At 41.8% G+C, this 22,140-nt stretch overlaps 2 protein-coding genes across 5 annotated transcripts in view; one reads left to right on the forward strand and one right to left on the reverse strand.

Annotated features, from left to right (window-relative positions):
• Positions 1–1,963, reverse strand: part of slc30a7 (solute carrier family 30 member 7) — a 47,158-nt gene extending 45,195 nt beyond the window's left edge. The window contains exons 1-2 of the mRNA XM_055642357.1: positions 1,791–1,963; positions 1,284–1,385 (exon numbers count right to left, since the gene is read on the reverse strand). Coding sequence (XP_055498332.1) covers positions 1,284–1,385; positions 1,791–1,870 — 182 coding nt within the window. The 5' untranslated portion in view covers positions 1,871–1,963. The remainder of the gene's footprint in view (positions 1–1,283; positions 1,386–1,790) is intronic.
• A 352-nt stretch (positions 1,964–2,315) lies between these two features.
• extl2 (exostosin-like glycosyltransferase 2) lies at positions 2,316–21,070 on the forward strand. Of its 4 annotated transcripts, XM_055642360.1 has the most exons (5): positions 10,328–10,418; positions 11,552–11,633; positions 12,485–12,897; positions 14,824–14,894; positions 19,967–21,070. In XM_055642360.1, the coding sequence occupies exons 3-5, from the start codon at positions 12,534–12,536 to the stop codon at positions 20,456–20,458; spliced, it is 927 nt and encodes a 308-aa protein (XP_055498335.1). In that variant the 5' UTR covers positions 10,328–10,418; positions 11,552–11,633; positions 12,485–12,533; the 3' UTR covers positions 20,459–21,070. The 4 variants fall into 4 exon arrangements, with proteins under 4 accessions (XP_055498337.1, XP_055498334.1, XP_055498333.1 ...); XM_055642362.1 differs by lacking the exons at positions 10,328–10,418; positions 11,552–11,633 and adding an exon at positions 2,316–2,573; XM_055642359.1 differs by lacking the exon at positions 11,552–11,633 and having other exon boundaries at positions 10,269–10,418.
• Positions 21,071–22,140: the final 1,070 nt, after the last annotated feature.

The following is a 22,140-nucleotide window of genomic DNA, read 5'->3' on the forward strand; positions in this document are numbered from 1 at the left end:
AATCATTGCTTAGGCTCCCAGTTAATAACCTCACTGTTAAGTCCTTCCTTAACAAAATGTACCAGACCCCAATTTTCAGCATCTTATTTACACTTCTCTGGCATCTACTTCCAATGGACACACAATGCTGGAGTAACTCAGCAGATCAGACTGCATCTCTGGAGAACATGGATATGTGATGTTTCGGGTCTCAACCAGCATCTTTGTTTCTCTACGTCCACTTCCAAACCCTAGCAAATCCTGCCTCACATCTGAAGTTCCCCATCCATGAGAGCATCATAATTTATTAATTTCCAATATCAACAGGCTTTTCTCATTGCTTTACCATCCTCTCTGATGCTGTCATATCCTTTCTGTGGAGGAGTGACCAGAGCCACTCAGCATTTCTACTTGTGGCTTAACCAATGTTTTATACAGCTCTCACATTTCCCCTGCACCTCAACCAAAAAAGGAACGCTACAGTACGTCTACTTACTGTCCACTTACTACACTTATCTTTAGCTTATAGATCATGTATCATTCATCATAGTTGAAAACATTAGTGACGCAGTGGTGCTGGTTTCCAATGCGAACGGTGACGGATGCGCCACACATCTCTGACCTCCAGTTCCTGCGGACTTCCGCCGCTGGAAGTATAAGATTTTGGTGTGTGTGTTTTATCATTATTCCTTACAATGCTATGTACGACAGTGATCGCAATTTCTACTGAAGTGTGGATGGCCGTTGGCTCGCTAGAAGCTTTGACAGGTCTTGTTTTTGGTCCTGCTGGGGTCCACAGCCCCCTCCTCACCTGGCAAACCAGGTGGGGGAGATGGTTTAGTCGCCGACTATCCGACCACGGGGCAGGTAACACAGGATTACATGGTACCCGTGGCTTGGGGAACCCCCCTGACCTGACCTGGCCATGCACACGTTGGTAACTCTGATCCACTTCACTTTGAGTATCTTACTATTTACGTGCATTCCTTCGTATGCCCTTCCACTTCTCATACCAGCCCATCAATACTTTCCTAATCAACAACTTTCTTCCTATGAACATACACAGCCAATCTTTGAATCACCTAAAAACAGCTTTACCACGCCCCTTACATTTGTCACATTTATTGTTTAAGGTGGTAAAAAGAGAAAGACCTGGCACAGTCCAGGGCAACTCCACCACACCATAACGTGACGGTTCAGTTCCTGGCTGCAAGTTATGGACATGGCGCTTCCGTTACTTCCTCTTCAGAAGAGCAACGTGGCATTGCAGCAGGGGCCGTCCTTCTCGCTCTCCCTCGACTCACCTGTTGCTCCAGATCCCATACAGCAACTCCACGAATGCGAAGGAGAGGTTGAGCAAGAGGAAGAAGAAGAGGTTCCGCGATGTGTAGTCCGACAAGATGGACCTGCGGGGAGGAAGACGTGCGAGTTGGTTAGAGGGAGGGTTGCAGTCAGTCCAAGCCTTGCACCCACTCTCACACCCTCTGTGCGGCCACTGGGCCCTTGACCCAGCCACTGGGTCCTTGACCCGGCCACTGGGCCCTTGACCCAGCCACTGGGCCCTTGACTCGGCTCCTGGGACCCTTGACCCGGCCACTGGGCCCTTGACCCGGCCACTGGGTCCTTGACCCGGCCACTGGGCCCCCGACCCGGCCACTGGCCCCCGACCCGGCCACTGGGCCCTCGGTCCGGCCACTGGGCCCCAGACCCGACCCGGCTACTGGACCCGCCGCTCAAGCCCCAAAGACCCCGGTCTCCTCAATGCAGCTGCGCCCAGCTCATCCCTCTCCCCCTATCCTCCTAGCGCCTACCTGAACCATCCTGAGACCTTACGCAGCAGGTTAAGCCGCGGCGGCTTGTACTCGTCGTCTTTAATGGAAAGGGGCAACATGCTGCCCGCAGCCGCCACCGCTCGGCAACTGCACCCACCCCGGGCTCGCTGCAACTTCCGGCCGCCCGGCCGAGTAGACAAGAGCGGCCACAAGCGGCGCCGTCCCAGCGCAGGCGCTGTGCTGTACTGTGCTGTACTGGACTGGCTGTGCTCTGCCTCTGCCATACTGTACTGTTCTACTGTACTGGTGTCCTGTGTTCTACTGGGGTACTGTTGCCTCGGGCTCTGCTGTGTTGTGCACTGCTCCTCTGTACTGTTGTCTAGTGCTCTGCTGTGTTGTGCTCCTCTGTACTTTTGTCTTGTGCTCTGCTGTGTTGTGCTCTACAGTACTGTGTTGTCTTGTGTTGTGTTCTACTGTACTGTACTGTTGTCTAGTGCTCTGCTGTGTTGTGCACTGCTCTGCTGTGTTGTGCACTGCTCCTCTGTACTGTTGTCTAGTGCTCTGCTGTGTTGTGCACTGCTCTGCTGTGTTGTGCTCTACAGTACTGTGTTGTCTTGTGTTGTGTTCTACTGTACTGTTGTCTTGTGCTCTGCTTTGTTATGCTGGGTTGTGCTCTGCTGTGCTGTGTAAGCCGTGCAGCGAGCAGGCAATGTTATTCTGGCTGCATTTCATCCTCGCAAGCCAGTTGCAAGAGACACAGCTGTCGTCTTGTCGCAAGTTGAGTTACTGAATCTCCTACCAAGACAAATCCTCACGGTCTAGGTAACAATGATCTATTCTACATTTTCCTTGATTCGAAATCCCTTTTGATGTTGTGTTTTCACACCCTACACTTCCTTATCTCTGTGTCTTGTTCTCCCCTGACTGTCTGAAGAAGGGTCTCGACCGGAAACGTCACCCATTCCTTCTCTCCAGAGATGCTGCCTGTCCCACTGAGTTACTCCAGCATTTTGTGTCTATTCTCAATGTCGAGGATGATTTGTATTCTTTCCAAGTCTGGATTGTGAGGTGATTGAGGAGTCAAGTGTGAGTCTCCCAGGCTATGTCACAGTTGCAGTAGCCACGTAGGCGGGCATTCTGGGAACTTGAACCCTCTTTGACAATTTTGGCTGGGTTTCCTTGTGTTCCTGACAAAGAAACTCGAGGTCTTAGATGACTACCCAAATGTACCTTTTTCATTTTCAGCTGTCATGCTCCAGGAATCTCCATGTTCTTTATCAATAGATATTCTTTTTTCAAGGAGGCTCAGATAACATCCTTAAACTTTCCTCTACTTACCTGATCATTTACCTGACTTTTGTTTTAAGGAAATCATGTTTGACAAATCAATTGAATAAGTAAAGGTGAGAAGGGAAATTATTATGATTTTACGCATTCATTAATATGCCACCCAAGTTGTTATTGCAAAAATATGTCTCATGGTAAAGTGGATAATATAGACTGGCGTGGATTCAAGATTATGTATTAAATGGAACACTGACAGGAAGAATAAATAAATCAATTTTGATTAGCATGTTTGGACTGAACGTGCACTGTAACAATCACTGCTTTCTGGCTCAACTGCTAACAATTGAAATCAGTAGGTAGGATTAGAAGACAAAGTGTAATCTTTCCATATTTATGGTGATACAAAACTTGGTGGGAATGTAAGCTACAAATTAAGTATTGTTTTAAAAGGCACAAAGTGCTGGAGTAACTCAGCAGATCAGGCAGCATCTCTGGCAAACATGGATAGGTGATGTTTCAGGTCGGGACCCTTCTACAGTCTGAAGGTGCAGCACCCTATAATAGACACAAAATGCTGGAGTAACTCAGTGGGACAGGCAGAATCTCTGGAGAGAAGGAATGGGTGATGTTTCGGGTCGAGACCCTTCTGCAGATTGTAGGGTGACCAAATTTAAGCACAATGCTCCAAACTCATAACGTCTTGTACAACTAACTGTATGTCCCAACTTCTTAACTCAATTTGCTAAACAATGTGACTAAACTACAAAAGGCCGCCTTTACCACCAGATCTAATTGCGATGTCACTTTCAGAGAACAATGTACCTGCACTCCTAGATCACTCTGCTCTAAAACACTCCCTAGGACACCATTCATTATGAATGTCCTGTCCTGCTTTGACTTCCCAAAATGCGACATCTCACACTCACAGAGCCCTCCTTAATGTTTGGGACAAAGATCCATCATTTATCTATTTGCCCCTGTACTCCACAATTTGAGATTTGTAATAGAAAAAAATCACATGTGGTTAAAAATGCACATTGTCAGATTTTAATAAAGGCCATTATTATACATTTTGGTTTCACCATGAATAAATTACAGCAGTGTTTATACATAAACCCCCCATTTCAGGGCACTATAATGTTTGGGACACAGCAATGTCATGTAAATGAAAGTAGTCATGTTTAATATTTTGTCGCATATCCTTTGCATGCAATGACTGCTTGAAGTCTGTGATTCATGGACATCACCAGTGGCTGGGTGTCTTTGCTGGTGATGCTCTGCCAGGCCTGTATTGTAGCCATCTTTAGCTTATGCTTGTTTTGGGGGCTGATCTCCTTCAGTTTTCTCTTCAGCATATAAAAGGCATGCTCAATTGGGTTCAGATCAGGTGATTGACTTGGAACTCAAGAATTGACCATTTTTTAGCTTTGAAAAACTCCTTTGTTGCTTTAGCAGTATGTTTGGGATCATTGTCTTGTTGTAGAATGAACCTCCGGCCAATGAGTTTTGTGGTATTTGAACGAGCAGATCGGATGTGTCTATACACTTCAGAATTCATTATGCTACTACCATCAGCAGTTGTATCAACAATGAAGATAAGTGAGCCAGTACCTTCAGCAGCCATACATGCCCAGGCCATAACACCCCCACCACTGTGTTTTATAGAGGAGGCAGTATGCTTTGGATCTTGGGCAGTTATTTCTTTCCTCCATACTTTTCTCTTGCCATCACTCTGATATAAGCTCATCTTCGTCACATCTGTCCACAAGACCTTTTTCCAGAACTGTTGTTGCACTTTTAAGTACTTCTCGGCAAACTAACCTGGCCATCCTTTTTTTGCAGCTAACCAGTGGTTTGCATCTTGCAGTGTAGCCTCTGTATTTCTAATCATGAAGTCTTCTGCGGACAGTGGTCATTGACACCTGAAGAATATGCCGAAGAGAAAACTGAAGGGGACAAGCCCCCAATACAAACATAAGCTGAAGAAGGCTGCAATACAGGCGTGGCAGAGTATCATCAGAGAAGACGCCCAGCAACTGGTGATGTCCATGAATCCACACCTGACTCCTGAAGAGTGTTTCTGATCTATCAGACAGGTGTTTGGGGATTTTTCTTTATTATAGAGATAATTCTTCTGTCATCAGCTGTGGAGGTCTTCCTTGGCCTGCCAGTCCCTTTGCGATTAGTAAGCTCACCAGTGCTCTCTTTCTCACATAATGATGTTCCAAACAGTTTATTTTGGTAAGCCTAAGGTTTGGCTGATGTCTCTAACAATTGTATTCTTGGTTCTCAGTTCTCATTAGGGCTTCTTTGACTTTCATTGGCACAAGTTTGGTCCTCATGCTGATAAACAGCAGTAAAAGTTTCCATAGATAATGGAAAGACTAGGTGCTGAGAGCTCTCTTATACTTGCATTAAGGAGGCAATTAAACACACCTGAGTAATTACAAACACCTATCATGCCGTGTGTCCCAAACATTATGGTGCCAGAAATGGGGAGGATTATGTATAAACACAGCTGTAATTTCAACATGATGAAATCAAGATGTATAAAAATTGCCTTTATTAAAATCTGACAAGGTGCACTTTAACCACATGTGATTTTTTTTCTATTACAAATCTTAAATTGTGGAGTACAGGCAAATAAATAAATGATGGGTCTTTGTCCCAAACATTATGGAATGAATAAATGAAGAGTTTATTTTGGTCATACATTAAAAAGAACAAAACTTTACAATCTGTGTGAACACTGTATCCATTTCACACAACGTTCAAATAATCAATGACTGAAAAAGGAATAGGCTGAAGCCACAAAGCTTATTTTTGCCTATCCTATACAATCCATAAAATAACCCAGAATATCAGCATTACAAAGGAAAGAAAAAAAATAAAATTTACTCTAAATTGTAATGCTTACATATTTTATATTTTAATCATTTTACATTATAATCCTTAATTATTTTATATTTTAAGGTTTTTTTGAAACTCAACAGAGAGCTACAAAATTTCAACTCGTCACTAAGCCCGTTTCATAAGTTGACTCCCAATACTGAGACACATCTATATTTTACATTGTTTCTCACTTTACATGTTTAAAAAATACACAACCCTCTTAAATTATAATGTCCTTCTCTTAATTTAAATGTTTTGGGAGGGCAGGCACTGTATGTGCATTAAACTCTATTCCTCTGTAATTATTAATAATCATCTTTACTGTCTGCAATATTTCCTATTTTAGCAGACTTACTAATCGTACCTTGCACATTCACAAGCATATTGTTAATATCAAGTCAAGAGTCTTGTATTTAATGGAACTGACACTGGAATAATAAAATTATCACTTGTAGCAGCGTAACAGACATAAACACAATATACATAAATAAAATATAATAAACAAAAAATGAATAAATTAATACCAGCAATACTAATGCAAAGAAACAACGTCCTTAGTGCAATCAAAGACAGCCATAGTAGTTCATGAGTGAGGTAGAGTGTTCAAGAACCTGATGGTTACCTATTGGCCACAAGGACACAATGACAGTGCATACTGTCGTTGTGTCCTTGGGGCGAGACACTTCACCCACCTTTGCCTGTGTGTAATGTAATGTAATTATGTGAAGCACTTTGGGGTCAATGCAAGTTGACTGAAAATGTGCTATATAAATAAGATTATTATATTATTATTGCTCCTGCTTTTGCGACTCCTATATCTTTTTCCGTTGGTAAGAGTAGAATGAGAGCATGCCCAGGGTAATATGGATCTTTGATCGTATACATAGAACATATGTATATTTGTATGTTTTTACATACTTGGCTAATAAATTAATTACAATTAGATTAGTGCAGCTCGGGAACAGGCTCTTTGGCCCATAATGTTTGTGCTAAACATGAGGCCAAGTTAAACTGATCTCGTCTACCTGCACATGATCCATATCCCTCTCGTCCCTGCACTTCCATTTGCCTATCTAAAAGTCTCTTATATGCCACTATTGTATACCTGCCTCCACCACTACCCCAGCCAATGTATTCCAGCTCCCCCGCCCCCCTTACTATCTGTGTAAAAGACTTGCACCACAGATCTCCATTGAACTTTTCCCTTCTCACCTTATATATTTGGCCTCTAGTGTTGGACATTTCCACCCTAGAAAAATGGTTCTGACCATCTACCCTATCTATGCCTCTCGTGATTTTAGATGCTTCAATGTATCTATCTAAAAGCCTCTTAAATGGCACTATTATATCTGCCTCCACCACCACCCTTAGCAAAGCATTCCAGGACCCTGCCACTCTGTGTTAAAAAATAACTTGTCCCACACATCTCCACTAAACTTTCCCCCTCTCACCGTATAGGTGTGCCCTCCAGCGTTAGACATTTCCACCCTGGGGCAAAGGGGATTTGATTGCTGACCCAATCAATCTATACCTCTCATTATTTTATATACTCTTATCAAGTCTCCCCTCAACCTCTGACATGCAGAGAAAACAATCCAAGTTTATCCAAACTCTCCTTGTAACTGAAACCTTCTAACCCAGACAGTGTTTTGGTAAACCTCCCATGCACTCTCTCCAAATCCTCCACATCCTCCCTGCCATGGGTCGATCAGAACTGCCGCAATGCACAAAATGTTTTCTGGAATTAAGAATAATGGATTCAGCTGATTGAAATGTGCAGAATTCATATATGGTTCTGACAATGGGCCTCAGACGTAAAACATTAGCTATGTTTCTATTTTTATGCCACCTGACCTGGTTAGAGTTTTGAGTGCTTTTTGCTTTTATTTCAGATTTCCAGCATCTGCAGGTTTTTTGTGTGAGAAAGAACTGCAGATGCTGGTTTAAACTGCAGATAGACATAAAAAGCTGGAGTAACTCAGTGGGACAGGCAGCATCTCTGGAGAGAAGGCTGTCCCGCTGAGTTACTCCAGCTTTTTGTGTCTATCTGCAGTTTTTTATTAGTATAGATTGTTCAACAGGACAAGCACTGAGAAGCTATTTCCTATAATACAGGGTTCAATATCGGCAATTTTTGTAATAGGAAAACGAGATAAGAAGAGTGTTTGAATTTTTCTACACCAGAAGAATGTGGTTTCTTAATATTGGATGTATTCAAGACTGCTGATGGGCGCTAAGGGGAAGTACGACAGGAAACTGCAAAGGTTCAAAGGGCCATATTGACTGTTCCTTGCTGCAATGTTTTATGTTGCCAGTGGGTTAAATTGTGACCACAGGTCATATATATTAATCATTGTTCCTATGAATATAATTATGTTTAAGAACATTAAAAGAGTTTATAAGACGTAGCTCGACTTTTCAGGGGAAAGGTCACAAAGCAGAGATAGAGCCATGAAGAGTTGCAGCAGTATTTCATCCCCCCCTCAAAAGGACACTGACCATCAACCTCCCATTTACACTAATCCGAATAATCCTTAATATGTTTACACAATCCAGAACTTGCTTTTCCAAAAGGCTGCTAAGTATTTTACAGGTTCTGGTTTTTTTTTAGTGAAGAGATAGAAATGGGTGACATAGAACGTGCCATTGAAGAAAAAAAGGGGCCAAAGAAATTTCTTCATGGTTTCCTATGTTGCGGAATATAGGAACAAACTGTTGCTTTAACTGGAATTAAAAAGTTAACAAAGAAACCAAGCAAGGCCACTTCCAGAGATGTGCAGCAAGGAACTGCAGATACTGGTTTATACCGAAGATAGACATAAAATGTTGGAGTAATTCAGCGGGACAGACAGCATCTTTGGATAGGAGGAATGGGTGACGTTTCGGGTCGAGACCCTTCTTCAGACACTTCTCCCGCTTCCAGAGGGCCGTACAGCTGCAGGAACCCCTCACACTGGTGCTGGCACTGAGTAGGACTAATGCACGTAAGGCTGCTCTGGCCCTGACGGCATCCCCAGGCGCGTGCTCAGTGCCTGTGCTGCGCAGCTGACAGACGTCTGGACTGACATCTTCAACCTGTCACTTGCCCAAGCAGTTGTCCCCACTTGCCTTAAAGCCACCTCCATCGTGCCAGTGCAAAGGACTTCCGTATATGTTGGGTTTGGCGATGTTGTGAAGCTGATGTGTGCAAAACAAGTGTAATCATAAATTATTTTAATAATTTAATTTTGTTCAATTTGTTTGGAACAAAGTTCTTGAAACAAATGTCTCTCTAACTCCAACCCTTGCAAAATCTACAGAAAGTAACAATGATGAAACAATCTATTTCTTCAGGATTAAGGTCAAAGCCGCAGATGTTGCCTATATGGAGTACAGCAAACCGTTGATGAGGTTCCGCATGGTAGGCTGCCCCTGCCCGATAAGGTTAGAACAAATGAAATCCAGGGAGAGCTAGCTCACTGGATACCGAATTGGCTTAATGGGAAGGAAGTAGAGCATCGAGGTGAAAGGGTTTTTATGGACTAGAGGCCTGTTTGTGACCAGAGGTGTGCCTCAGAGATCTTGTTTACTTGAGCAAATTCAGTGTTTAAAAAAAATCAACATTCTTTAGGTGAGGTGTATTTCGATCTTTCTTTCGTAAAGTAAAAAAAAAGATAGAAACTAAGGTAAATTAAAGAGGGAGCTGAAGGTGCCAATCCAGCGGAAGTGAACAGCGGACATTTGCCGTGGAGATTTAAAGGTCCAAAATATCGGGAATTATCGCGTTTGCTCGCTGAATTTCATCAAAAGTAAGTCAATGATGCCTTACTTTTGATGAAATTCAGCGAGCAAACGCGATAATATCTTTTTTTTAAACTGTAAATCTAGGTAGCTGTGCCTCACGGTCACCCCGACTGGCACAATAAATTGCAGATCAAAACCTGGCCGTTTTCTATGTTTTTAACGGGTGGGAAAGTGCGTGTTTTCCCATCCACTAACATGTACCGGATGTCTAGCATGTCCTCCACTTTGAGATTTTCGGTCACGTGGGTGCGGATCTACGCTCCAGTGACCTTTCGTGAAATCACCCTATTAAGCAGCTGAGTTGCATCAAAAACTGCCGATGAATAGCGAGAGCAGAGCATAATTTACCCATAAAATGAAAGCCAAGTTAGAACCTTAAATGGCATTGTTACAAGCGGCCACCTCATACTGTGAGGCTTGTCCTCTTTAACTAGATGTAAAGTAATGTGACAAATTTACATGTGCTCTTTATTTCCTTTGCTGGTGAGAAACCTGGGAATTGGGATTGAAAGTGAATGAAAGAGGGTGCGGGGAGCAAAGATACTAGAGGAGCTCCTCTAATATCTTTGGTGGGGAGAGAGGGCGAGAGGGAGGGACGTGTGGCCGCGCATGAGCTCTGCAGGCTCAGGCAAAGATCTTAGAGCAGAGATATTTGGGCTCAGGTGTGAGCTGCGGTTGTGGATGTGGGGTTCGCTGTGTCATGAGGTGGGTTCTAGCGACCAAAGATGGTTCAGTGTGGAGGAGGTGGGTTTGCAAGCGGCGAGACCTTCCCTTCAACCTCACGCCTGGCGCGGTTGTTGCTATTGCTATTGCTCTTGCTCTTGCTCTTGCTCTTGCTATGCTTCAACAGCCGCTCCTCCGGGTCTGCAGCTCCGGAAAGCGGTCCCGAAGCTGAGGCCTTGCTGCTGTGTAGAGGCGGGTTGGGGATCTGTGACTGCAGCCACACATTCTTCATTCACTGGGGGTTTCCATCTGCAGTGTCTGGAGACTGTGCACAGTACTCATCTCTTTGATTCATTCATTGCCACGAATCTCCTGTTAGATTAGATCCGCTTGTGTAGGCTGTTGCGTTTCCGCCGCTTGCACAAACAGGACGGGTTCTTATAAATACATTCTTGCAGCCAAATGCATGCAGAACCAGCCCTATATTTCCAATCACTTTCGATGGGAACGTGGTTTCTTAAAAACAACTGCGGGTATAGTACTTGTAGTTCTGGGGCTTTTTGAAAGCGAGGTCACAGCACATTACATTCTTGGGATGCCTGAACTTGGTTTGAAAGCTATATATAATTCACCCTAGTGCCTCTTGCGTGGAGTAAGTGAGTAAACGTTGTTGGAAATCTGAAATAAAAGCACAACATGCTGAGAGCATTCAGCAGTTCTGGAGCTTTTGTGGAAATAAATGGTTAACATTTAACTTTTCCAGAGGTTGGATGAGTAAAAATGCTGATTTATAAAATATATGGTTACTAAAAAACGAAGCCATTTTGACATTTCAATGGCAACTGACAGGTAGATGTACTTTAAGAATTACTGTAATTGACTGAAAGTACATGTCAGCCATCCTGCTACTTGTCAGTGATATTTGTTTTAATAAACAGCTGTTAATAGAAAATGATAACCACCAAACTGTTTGCTTTCAAAAGTGTTTTATAGTCATATGTCCCAGACAGGACAATGAAATTCTTACTTGCTGCAGCACAACAGACTATGTAAACATTGTATATAAGGGGGGGGGGGAAGAAAAAGTTCAATAAATAACAAATATAGTGCAATAACAAATAATAACATAGTCTTTTGCAGTTCAGAGCTCAGAGCTTATTCTTTGTGTTTAATAGCCTAACGGCTGTGGGGAAGAAGCTGTTCCGGAACCTGGACGTTACAGTTTTCAGGCTGTTGTACCTCTTCCTGATGGCAATGGTGAGATAAGTGTGTGGCCAGGATGGTGTGGGTCCTTGATGATTTTGGCTGCCTTTTTGAGGCAGCGACTACGATCGATCCCTTCGACGGTGGCGAGGTCAAAGCCGGTGATGGACTGGGCAGTGGTCACAACTTTTTGTAGTCTTTTTCGCTCCTGGACGTTCAAGTTGCCGAACTAGGTCACGACGCAACCAGTCGGAATACTCTCTACCGTGTACCTGTAGAAGTTTAGGAGAAACTTCCATGTTAAAAGGCACAATACCTTCCCAGAAATAATATGGAATGTATCATAAAAATGAGTTGACCAGTGCAAATAAAGAGGGTGAGAAAATAATGGTCTTGATCTGCCTTTCATATCCCCACTTTTCTACTACTATTGCGCCACCCCTTAAGTAGAAAATATTACTACTCTTACTGAGATTACAAGTGCCTAAAGGAGATTAGATAGAATTATTGGCCTGATAAGACAATAAAGATTTCTTACTTGCTGGTTGTAATAAAAGGTGTGATAATATAATTGTTTAAATATCTAAGAATTATATGGCTTCTCTGATGCCCAAAAGTAGGATATCCTGGTTGTACATACAGTCATAAAGGAATGTAAATTTGTACTTATTTGTTCTTAACACACTTTATTGAAGGTGCCTAAATCAGGATCAGATGTAACAAAAATGTTATTTGGCTAAAAAACATTTTAAAATGTATTTAATTTATTAATTAATCCTGTTAGTAGAACTCTAGGAGATTTGTCTCAACTGCAGTAGATGGGTCATTTGGGATCTGGAAGAGAGCTTAAATGAATGAGCATGATTTTCAATATTTTTCTCAAAAACTATGTTTGTCATTCACAGATTTACAAGACGATTGTTTGCTAGTGGGACTCTTCCCTCGTATTTAGTGATGGCCGTTCTAATTGTCCTCATTGTGGGAGCTGTCTTGACCACGCTACTGCCTAAAGTTGTGGAAAGTGGAGCGATCGTGGTCCGCAGAGAGCAGGACGACCAGAAAATTGATATTCAGAATTCCTTCACCATTATCATGCAGTCCTACAATAGGACAGACCTACTTCTTAAACTACTGAATCATTATCAGGCCATTCCAAGTCTGCACAAAATCATAGTAGTCTGGAATAGTGTTGGAATAAAACCTCCAAAAGATCTATGGGATTCACTGGGGCCACATCCCATTCCAGTTATTTTTAAGGAGCAGACGGTGAATAGAATGCGGAACCGATTGGAGCCATTTCCCGAATTGGAAACGAAAGGTAACATATAATGAATTGTTAATCTTGGTCGTATCTGGCTTATTCTTTTCAATTTTCTATGGTGACTTTCTCCAAAACTGTTTGAGACCAAATTTGTCACAGCAAGTGCCCTTGTAACCAAATCTACCCTCATTGGAGAAATTATAGCAATGCAAAACATCCAGCCCCTTGTATCCAGCTGATAATTTACACTGCTTAGTCCTTTCTTTTTTCTTTTTAAAAGGTCCGTTTTGTATATGCATTCACGGTTTATACTTGCTTTTAGTGGTCTAGATTGTGGAATTGTTTTGTTTCCACCTTGGTATAGGTGGAAGGGCAAGTTGTCATGCAGATAATGTGACAGATAGATATTGTGCAGAGTCACAGTATCTGATTTGGTAGTGATGGGGCAAACAATTGGCAGAGTTTACTATGGAAAATGTGAGAGTATGCACTTTGGTAAGATTCATGTAAAGGCAGATTTATATTTACAAAGAAGTAATGGGGATCTTGATGATTTGTGCATAAATAACAAAAGGTTAGCAAGTGAATACAAATAGTTAAGAGGGCAAATGGAATATTTTCTTGCGAAAAGTTGGAGCTTAGGAATAGTAGAATTTTGTTACAATTGTGTAGGGTGCTGTTGAGGCCCACAGTTTTAGTCTCTTTACATAAGAAAGGATATAGCAGCATTGGAAGTAGTCCAAAAATTATTCATCAGGCTAATTCCTGGTATGAGAGGATTGTCATATAAGCAAAGATTGAAACAAGATAGGTCTGTGTTCTTAGGATTTTGAAGAATGAGGGATCATCTTATTGAAACATAAGACCTTAAAGGGAATGTGACAGGTTAGATGTCAAGATGTTTTCACCAGTGTGCGAGTCTCAAAAGAGGTTCAGGGTAAGAAACCGGTCATTTAAAACCAAGAACATATAACAGTATAGCACAAGAACAGGCCCTTCAGCCCACAATGCCTGTGCCTAACATGTCTAGCCAAACTCTTACCTGCCTGCACATAATCCATATCCCTCTATTCCCCTACATAGGCCTACACAAAAGTCTCTTCAATGGCACGTAAATTTCTTCTTGCAGAAGGCAGTGAATCTCTACTCTAGGAATTGTGGATGCTAGTTTAGTAGAGTTATTTAAAGTGAAGATAGATACATTTTTTGAAAGTTTGAGGTGTCTAATACAGAGGAGGATTTGTGGTCGGGGTTAGACCAGCCAGAATCAAATAGCAGGGCAGCCTTGAGGGGTTAAGTGACCTTGCTCACATTTTTATGTTCTTTTCAGAAATATTTTCAAGGCCACCTAATTAACACCTTTTCTAGATTATATAATGAGACAGCATGGAAACAGGCCCTTTGGCCCAACTTTCCCATGCCAACCAAGATGCCCCATCTCCACTAGTATCACCTGCCTGAATTATGATGTATCCCTCTGGACATTTCGTATGCATAGACCTGTCCAAATGCCTTTTAAATGTTATTATTTTATGAATATAACTATGATTATAAGTATTCATGTGGATTCCTTTCCAGAGATGCTGCCTGTCCTGCTGAGTTACTCCAGCATTTTGTGTCTACCTATGATTGTAGTTAGTTTATTCAAATTGTTCTCTATGGTAGGAAGACTAAATTGGAGTTGATAGCATGGCAGACAGGCAGCAGTTCTCTGCAAAGATTTTTCACTCAAAAACGTTGGAGTTGGTCACTATATAATGCCATTAAACTGACCAGTTATACATTCTAATGGGCAATAATTAACAATCCTGAAGAAATATTTGATGTGATGGGAGTAGACATGGGTTGAAACCAAACAAAATGACAAACTGGTCAGGCAAATGGTCCAAAGTTTTTCTGTTTAACCTTAAACATGTTATGAATTCTCTGATATCCTTATTGCTAAAGTACTATTTCTTAATGTGACATTTTTCTTCTTGACAGCCGTCTTGATGGTTGATGATGATATTTTAATTAGTGCCTACGACCTTGATTTTGCCTATTCTGTGTGGCAGGTATGTTTCTAAATATTTTTCTGATTGGGAGAATAACTTGCTGAAGAAGCAGAGAACATTGTTGCATAAAATAAAAATCCTACTTGGGGGAATTGCAATAGTTTATCCAGCAATAGTCGAAATAATGTTAGGAATGGTAGGTTGATACTAATTAAAAACTACTTTGTGAAAACATACAACATAGAACAGTACAGCACAGGAAAGGTCCCATCTGCCCCCAATGTTTGGGTTGAACATGAAGATCACAATGAATGGCGGTGCTGGCTCGAAGGGCCGAATGGCCTTCTCCTGCACCTATTTTCTATGTTCCTATGAAGCCCAGTTAATCTGATCTCACCTGTCCTTTTCCCTCTATTCCTACCCTTCCATGCATCTATATAAATTCTTCTTACAGCGGCATTATTATATCTGCCTCCACCACAACCCCTAGCAAAAGCATTCCTGGCCCCTACCACTCTGTGTAAAAAAAATTGCCCTGTACATCTCCGTTAAACTTGCCCCCACTCATCATATAGCTGTGCTTTCCAGTGTTGGACATGTTGGACAAAAAGAGATCTGACTGCTGACCCTATCTAAGCCTCTCTTCATTTTATATACTTCTATCAAGTCTCCCCTTAACCCCTGACGTTCCAGAGAAAACAATCCAAGTTTATCCAACCTCCCCTTGTAGCTGAAGCCCTCTAACCCAGATAGCATTCTGATAAACCTTAGGCTTCGGCACGTCCACAACAACTCTCACCAACTTCTGCAGATGCGCCATAGAAAGTATTACATTGGGATCCATCCCAGCATTTATACTCCATTTACACCTCATGCTTCCTCGGTAAGGCCACCTGCATAATCAAGACAGAGTCTCATCCAGCCTCTCCTCTCTCCCATCAGGCAAGAGGTATAGAAGTGTGACAACGCATACTTCCAGATTCAGGGACCGTTTCTTCCCAGCTGTTATCAGGCAACTGCACCATCCTACCAACAATTAGAGAGCAGTCCTGAGCTTCTCTCTACCTCATTGGAGATCTTTAATCAGACTTTACCTTGCACTAAATGTTATTCACTTTATCATGTATCTGTACACAGTGTGGATGGCTTGATTGTAATCGTGTATTGTCTTTCCACTGACTGGTTAGCATGCAATAAAAGGTTTTCACTGTACCTCGGTACAGGTAACAATACGCTAAACTAACCTCCTCTGCACCCTCTCCAAAGCTGCCACATCCTTCCTGTAATTGGGAGACCAGACTCCGGCCAAATGTGGCCAATCCTAAGCCTTATAGAGCTGCACCATGACTTCCTGACTTGTACTCAATGCCCTGAGCTAGAAGGCAAGCGTACCATACACCTTCTTTCCCACCCATCTACATGTGCTGCCACCTTCAGTGAGCTATGAACGTAGATGCCAAGATCCCTCTGTACATCAATGCTCTTAAGAGTCTTGCCATTAACTGTATACTCCCACTTTACATTCAACCTCCCAAAGGGCAACACCTCACACTTGCTCGAATTAAACTCCATTAGCCATCCGCCCATTTCTAAAGCTGATCTATATTCTATTGTATCTTACGAGAGCCTTCCTCGCTGTCTGCAACTTCTCCAAAAACGTACTCACAAACCCATCTATGTCCAAGTTTTTATACACATCACAAACAGTAGAGGTCCCAGCATAAATCCCTGAGGAACGTCACTGTTCGAGACCTCCAGCCATAATATCTTCCTTCTACCACAACCCTCTATCTTCTATGAATAAGCCAGTTCTAAATTCATACTTGCTTATTATTCCTCATCAGATCGGTCTAATGCCTCCGCTGAGTTTCTCCAGCAATTTTGTGTACCTTCTAAATTCATACAACCAAGTCACCATAAATCCCATGCATCTTAACCTTCTGGAGCAGCCTAGCATGAGGAACCTTATCAAAAGCCAAAACTAAAATCCATGTGTACAACATCCATCCCCCCCCCTACCTTCATCAACCTCCTTTGTCGCCTCCTCAATAAACCTCAATCAAGTTAGTAAGATACAACCTGCCATGTACAAAGCTGTGCTAGGTATCCCTACTTCGCCCATTCTGTTCTAAATGGGAGTGAATCCTATCTCCAATAGTTTCCCGACCACTGACGTGAGGTTCACCTGCCTATAGTTCCTTCGATTCTCTCTACTTCCCTTCTTAAGCAAAGGAATGACATTGGCCATTCTCTAGTCTGCCAGGACCTTACCGTGGATAAAGAAGAAACAAAGATCCTCAAGGCCCCTGTAATCTCCTCTCTTGCCTTCCACGATAACATGGGACAGATCCCATCACACCCTGGGGACTTTTCTTCAAGAGCCTACATTCTCAGACTCCAAGCATAGATACCCTCCTTTATCCTTTAGCTGTCCTACCTTCTCCCTGGATCCCATCTTGATTTTAACAAGCATATAAAAAGTATTGGGATTTTCCTTAATCCGACTTGCCAATGACATTTCATGGCTCTTAAGGCACCTAATCTCCCATGAGTTCTTTCCTACTCGCTTAATATTCCTCATCAGGTCGGTCTAATGCCACCTTCTTGAACCTGACATAAACTTCCCTTTTCTCCCTGGCCAGGTTTATAACCTCCTTGGTCATCCTTATCCCTCCTCCTTACTGGAACATGCTGATCCTGCACTTTGTTCATCTGACCATTATATGACTCCCACGTGCCACATGTGGAGTTTCCCAATAACAGCTGCTCCCAATCTCCCTAGCTCCTTCCTAATGACATTATAATCTGCTTTGCCCCAATTAACTTCCTTCTCTATCTCCAAAATGTTCTTCCGCCGTAACACCAGTCACCTGGCCAGGCTCGTTTCCCCAATACAACATCCAATATAGTCCCTCCTCAAGTTGGACTATCCACAGAATGTTTAAGGAAACCTCCTTGGATACATTCAACAAATTCTTCCCTGTCTAATCTATTGCCCTGAATATTAACCCCCAATATTCATCCATTCAATATTGGGTAAGTTAAAGTCAACCACTGTTTTATTTCAATCACGCATAAATAAATTGAACCGCATCTGTTCCCAGTTTGTGCTTCTGCTAAAGAAGATAAATCCCAATTGAGTTACAGAAATAACAATCATTCAGGAAACCGACTTCATATCAAATTGGGATGAGCTAGCAAAAACCTTTGATAATCTTTCTGACTAAAATAAGTAATATTGGTATGGTAATAGAGGATAAATATATATTCTTGTTTTAACTGTTAAACCCCACATTCATGTGACGATTATTTCAAATAGCAGAATACTGAATAGCGCATCTAAAAAAATAATGACCTATAGACCTTTATTTTGCCACAAACATTTGTTTTACAAGGGTTTTAAAAATATTCTTCAAGCAGTTTGTGTTGAGTGTAGGCATTAATAGGGAAAAATCCTCTTTCATTACTCTTTGACATCCAACACTGATCTTTTAAATCTCCTAAAGGTAGAATTTCTCCCATACTTGTGGTCTCTTGAAAATATCCCCAACAATGATTTGGGCTAATGAATCTGAAGCTCTCCACTTTTTATCTTCACTCTTTTTGAATAAAGATATTATGCAAACAGTTTTCCAGACCTTTTCCAGAAATAAAGTTTTTTTGTAAGATTATAACTGTGGTCATCATCTGTCAGAGTTTTGAGTACAGATGTTGAAAGGTTATGTTACAGTTGTACAAGACATTGGTGAGACAACATTCAGTCAGTTTTGGTCACCCTGTTATAGAAAATATGCTGTTAAGCTGGAAAGGGTGCAGAGCCGATTTACAAGGATGTTGTCAGAACTCGAGGGCCTGAGCCTCCAGGAGAGGTTGAGCTGGCTACCTTGGAGCGCAAGATGATGAGGGATTTTCTTACAGAAGTATATAAGATTGTGAGAGGAATAGGTAGGGCAAATGCACAGAGTCTTTACCAGGATGGGGGAATCAAGAACTGGAGGACACTGGTTTCAGGGGAGGGGGAAAGATTTAATAGGACCCTGAGGGGCAACCTTTTTACACAAAGGATGGTAGGTATATGGAACTAGCTACCTGAGGAGGTAGTTTAGGCAGCTATAAACATTTAGAAAACATTTGGACAGCTGCATGGATAGGATAGTTTCAGAAGGATATAGGTCAAACACAGGCAGGTGGGACTAGTGTAGATGGGACATGTTGGGCGGTGTGGGGAAATTGGACCGAAGGGCCTGTTTCCACGCTGTAAGACTCTATGACACTGTGGCCACATCTTTAGGGATCCTAATTTTTAGTCTATAGATACAGCGTGGAAACGGGTCCTTCGGCCACCAAATTCACACCGACTAACGATCCCTGCACATTAACACTAACCTACACCCACACGGGACAATTTACACTTTATACCAAGCCTAAAAACCTGTACGTCTTTGGAGTGCAACCAGTGGATCCTGAGTCTTAGTTTGCCTACTGCTCATTGTCAAGATATGACATTAAAGGATTCCCTTTGATTCTTTAGTATTGTCTAACTGAAATACTGCTGCAAATATTTTTATCTCTTCTGCTTTCTCCTTGTCCCCCATAACTATTCCATGGCCCCATTCTCTACATGGCAGGATGCAGAAAAGCACAACAGTTGTAAGGGGGGGGGGGGGAGGTTCTTTAAAGAATAGAATAGAATAGTTTCTTTATTGTCATTGTAACATGAACCATGTACAACGAAATTTAAAATGTCAGCCAATCAGTGCAGCATTCAAACATTTCTAAACGCTAACGATACATACAAGGTAAAATATTAAAGATAAACAACTAAATAAATATCACGGACAAAGCACGCATACACACCCAACCCTCCATCCTTCTGTCGATTCCACAGTTACCACAGTCCCTTAGTCTGTATCGCCCCTGCGTTAGAAAGATCAGATTGTGCTGAATTGTTCATCTTAAAGGAGCTGGTGGTTAAAAGAAACCTCATCAAGATATAAAACCTGTTTGCTTCAAAATGAAACCTGATTAGTTGTGGTAGCATGCTTACGTTTAGTTTTGTATGGTTCACTTTTTAAAGCTTGGTACAGGTACTGAAATAATTTTCTTTAAAGTGCCTTAATTTTGTTTTTCAGCAATTTCCAGATCAAATAGTGGGGTTTGTCCCTCGAAAGCATGTGACAACATCTTCAGGAATTTATAGCTATGGCAGTTTTGAGCTCCAAAATGCAGCAGGTAGAAGTGGTGACCACTACTCCATGGTGCTCATCGGAGCTGCATTTTTCCACACTGTTTACCTTGAGAAATTTAAAATCCAGGTCCCAGCTGTCCACACTTTAATAGATAAAACACAAAACTGTGATGATATTGCCATGAACTTCATAGTTGCAAAGTACACTGGGAAGTCATCAGGAGTGTTTGTGAAGCCAGTGGACATGAGGAATCTGGAAAAAGATTCCAACAGTGGTTTCAATGGGATGTGGCACCGTGCAGAGCACCTACTTCAGAGGTCATGGTGTTTGAATCAGCTGGCTGCTATCTATGGCAGCATGCCTTTGAAATATTCCAATATCATGATCTCACAGTTTGGGTTTCCCAACTATGCAAATCACAAAACAAAAAGCTGAAGGATGGCTTTTGAACAACTGCTAGTGCTTCAGTTGTCATTACGGACATTATTCAGCTAGCTGGAGACTGGGCACAGATTGGAGTCTGTTTTTTGGAAGCAGTGTTGCGTTTTCTCTGCCCGTCCAGCAGAGGGAGATCTACTAGGAGTGAATCTTTTGCTTCTATGATTAATATGCAGGTGATATTGTTGGATCCTTTGTTGGGTTCCTCTTTAGACTTTACAACTGCTCCGAGCCTTCCTGTAACTATCCTACAAATGCTTTAATTGTAAGGACCTATTGTTATTTTATCAATTATCTTTACAGTTTTTGTCTGTGAGACAATCATTGTCTTATAGGATTGGAACAACTATTTCAGTTAGCCTGTGGAGTAGTCAATTTTGTACTGTTAAAGTAACATCAATGTCTTTACCAATGATTGATGACTGTTCTACACTGATAAAATACTTTGGTTATTCCTATAATCACTGCTTCTGTGGATCTGATTTATTTCACTCCTGCCTTGTAATTATTTTTAAAATATTATTGTTGACTTTAATGTGCTTGTATATTCTCAAGATACTATTATGTGTATACATCCAGTGAATAAATAAATCTTGCTTATTACAGGAATATATCTTTTTCTTTCTAGTTTTCATTTTTTCACATTCATTCTATGCAACGGTCCATCACCCTATCGCTTTATACTGTAACCCGAGAGGCAGGGATTTTGGGAATTGCGGACAATAAGATGCACAGGGTAGAGAAGGCAGTTTGAGGGGCAGGGGCGGGCAAATAAAGGTCACTGAGAGGTGGGGGTAGTCAGACGAAAATACTGATGCAGGTCGGAGGAAGTGAGAATTAAAGAGCAGCAGTGGCTGAGGGCTAATTAAGGGGAAAGGGTAGTGTTAAGTGCCTGTCCCACTTAAGCGATTTTTTGGGCGACTGCCGCAAAATTTTCAACATGCGGTTGTCGTAGGTGCTGTCGTAGGTTGATGCCAGGTGTCGTAGGTGAATTCCATTAAAACTAGTCCCTAGAACTCACCTAGGTGGGACAGGCCCATTACTGAAAGACAGAGGATCAGAAAAAAAAAATTATGTGTGCACATGCATGCACGTATTATCAAGTGCATCTGTGTGTACAACCATTTACAACTGCTATAAAATGTTGACTTTACAACTGCTCTAAGCCTTCCTGTAACTGTCTGACAAATGCTTTAATTGTAAGGACCTATTGTTATTTTATCAATTATCTTTATAGCTTTTGTCTGTGAGACAATCATTGTCTTATAGGGTTTGAATAACTATTACAGATTCGCCTGTGGAGTAGTCAATCTATATACTGTGGCCCCGATACCAAATATTTTGCATTTAACATTTGTGTTTCCCATATGTTTTATTTTCATAGTCCAAGGTTTTTCCATCTTGTTTGTCAGAAACAGAATTGAGAAACTCTGTCACTGTGCAGCATTAAATGGGTCTCGAGAAGATAGTGAGCCATTGATTTTGGGTCCCAGCTTATGAAAGTCAATTAATTTCTCTTGATTGTTGCAGTAGCTTGACTGTAACTATCGCTCTTTTACTTCAGTCGTGTCTGCAGTCCATTGACAATTTCTTTTATTTTAATCCATGGATCAAATTACTTAATCTTGGATGAAGGCTATTGCGTGTCTGTTATTTCTTGGATTACAATGGAAAACTCC

This window comes from Leucoraja erinacea, chromosome 10 (assembly GCF_028641065.1).
Source record: "Leucoraja erinacea ecotype New England chromosome 10, Leri_hhj_1, whole genome shotgun sequence".
Taxonomy (NCBI): domain Eukaryota; kingdom Metazoa; phylum Chordata; class Chondrichthyes; order Rajiformes; family Rajidae; genus Leucoraja; species Leucoraja erinaceus.

Bases quoted from the DNA above. Each gene is read 5' to 3' on its own strand.
- extl2 (XM_055642358.1), top strand. From the start codon at position 10,414: ATGAGGTGGGTTCTAGCGACCAAAGATGGTTCAGTGTGGAGGAG. The intron at 10,458-12,484 runs GTGGGTTTGCAA...TGTCATTCACAG, and splicing joins GATGGTTCAGTGTGGAGGAG to ATTTACAAGACGATTGTTTG. The intron at 12,898-14,823 runs GTAACATATAAT...TCTTCTTGACAG, and splicing joins TCCCGAATTGGAAACGAAAG to CCGTCTTGATGGTTGATGAT.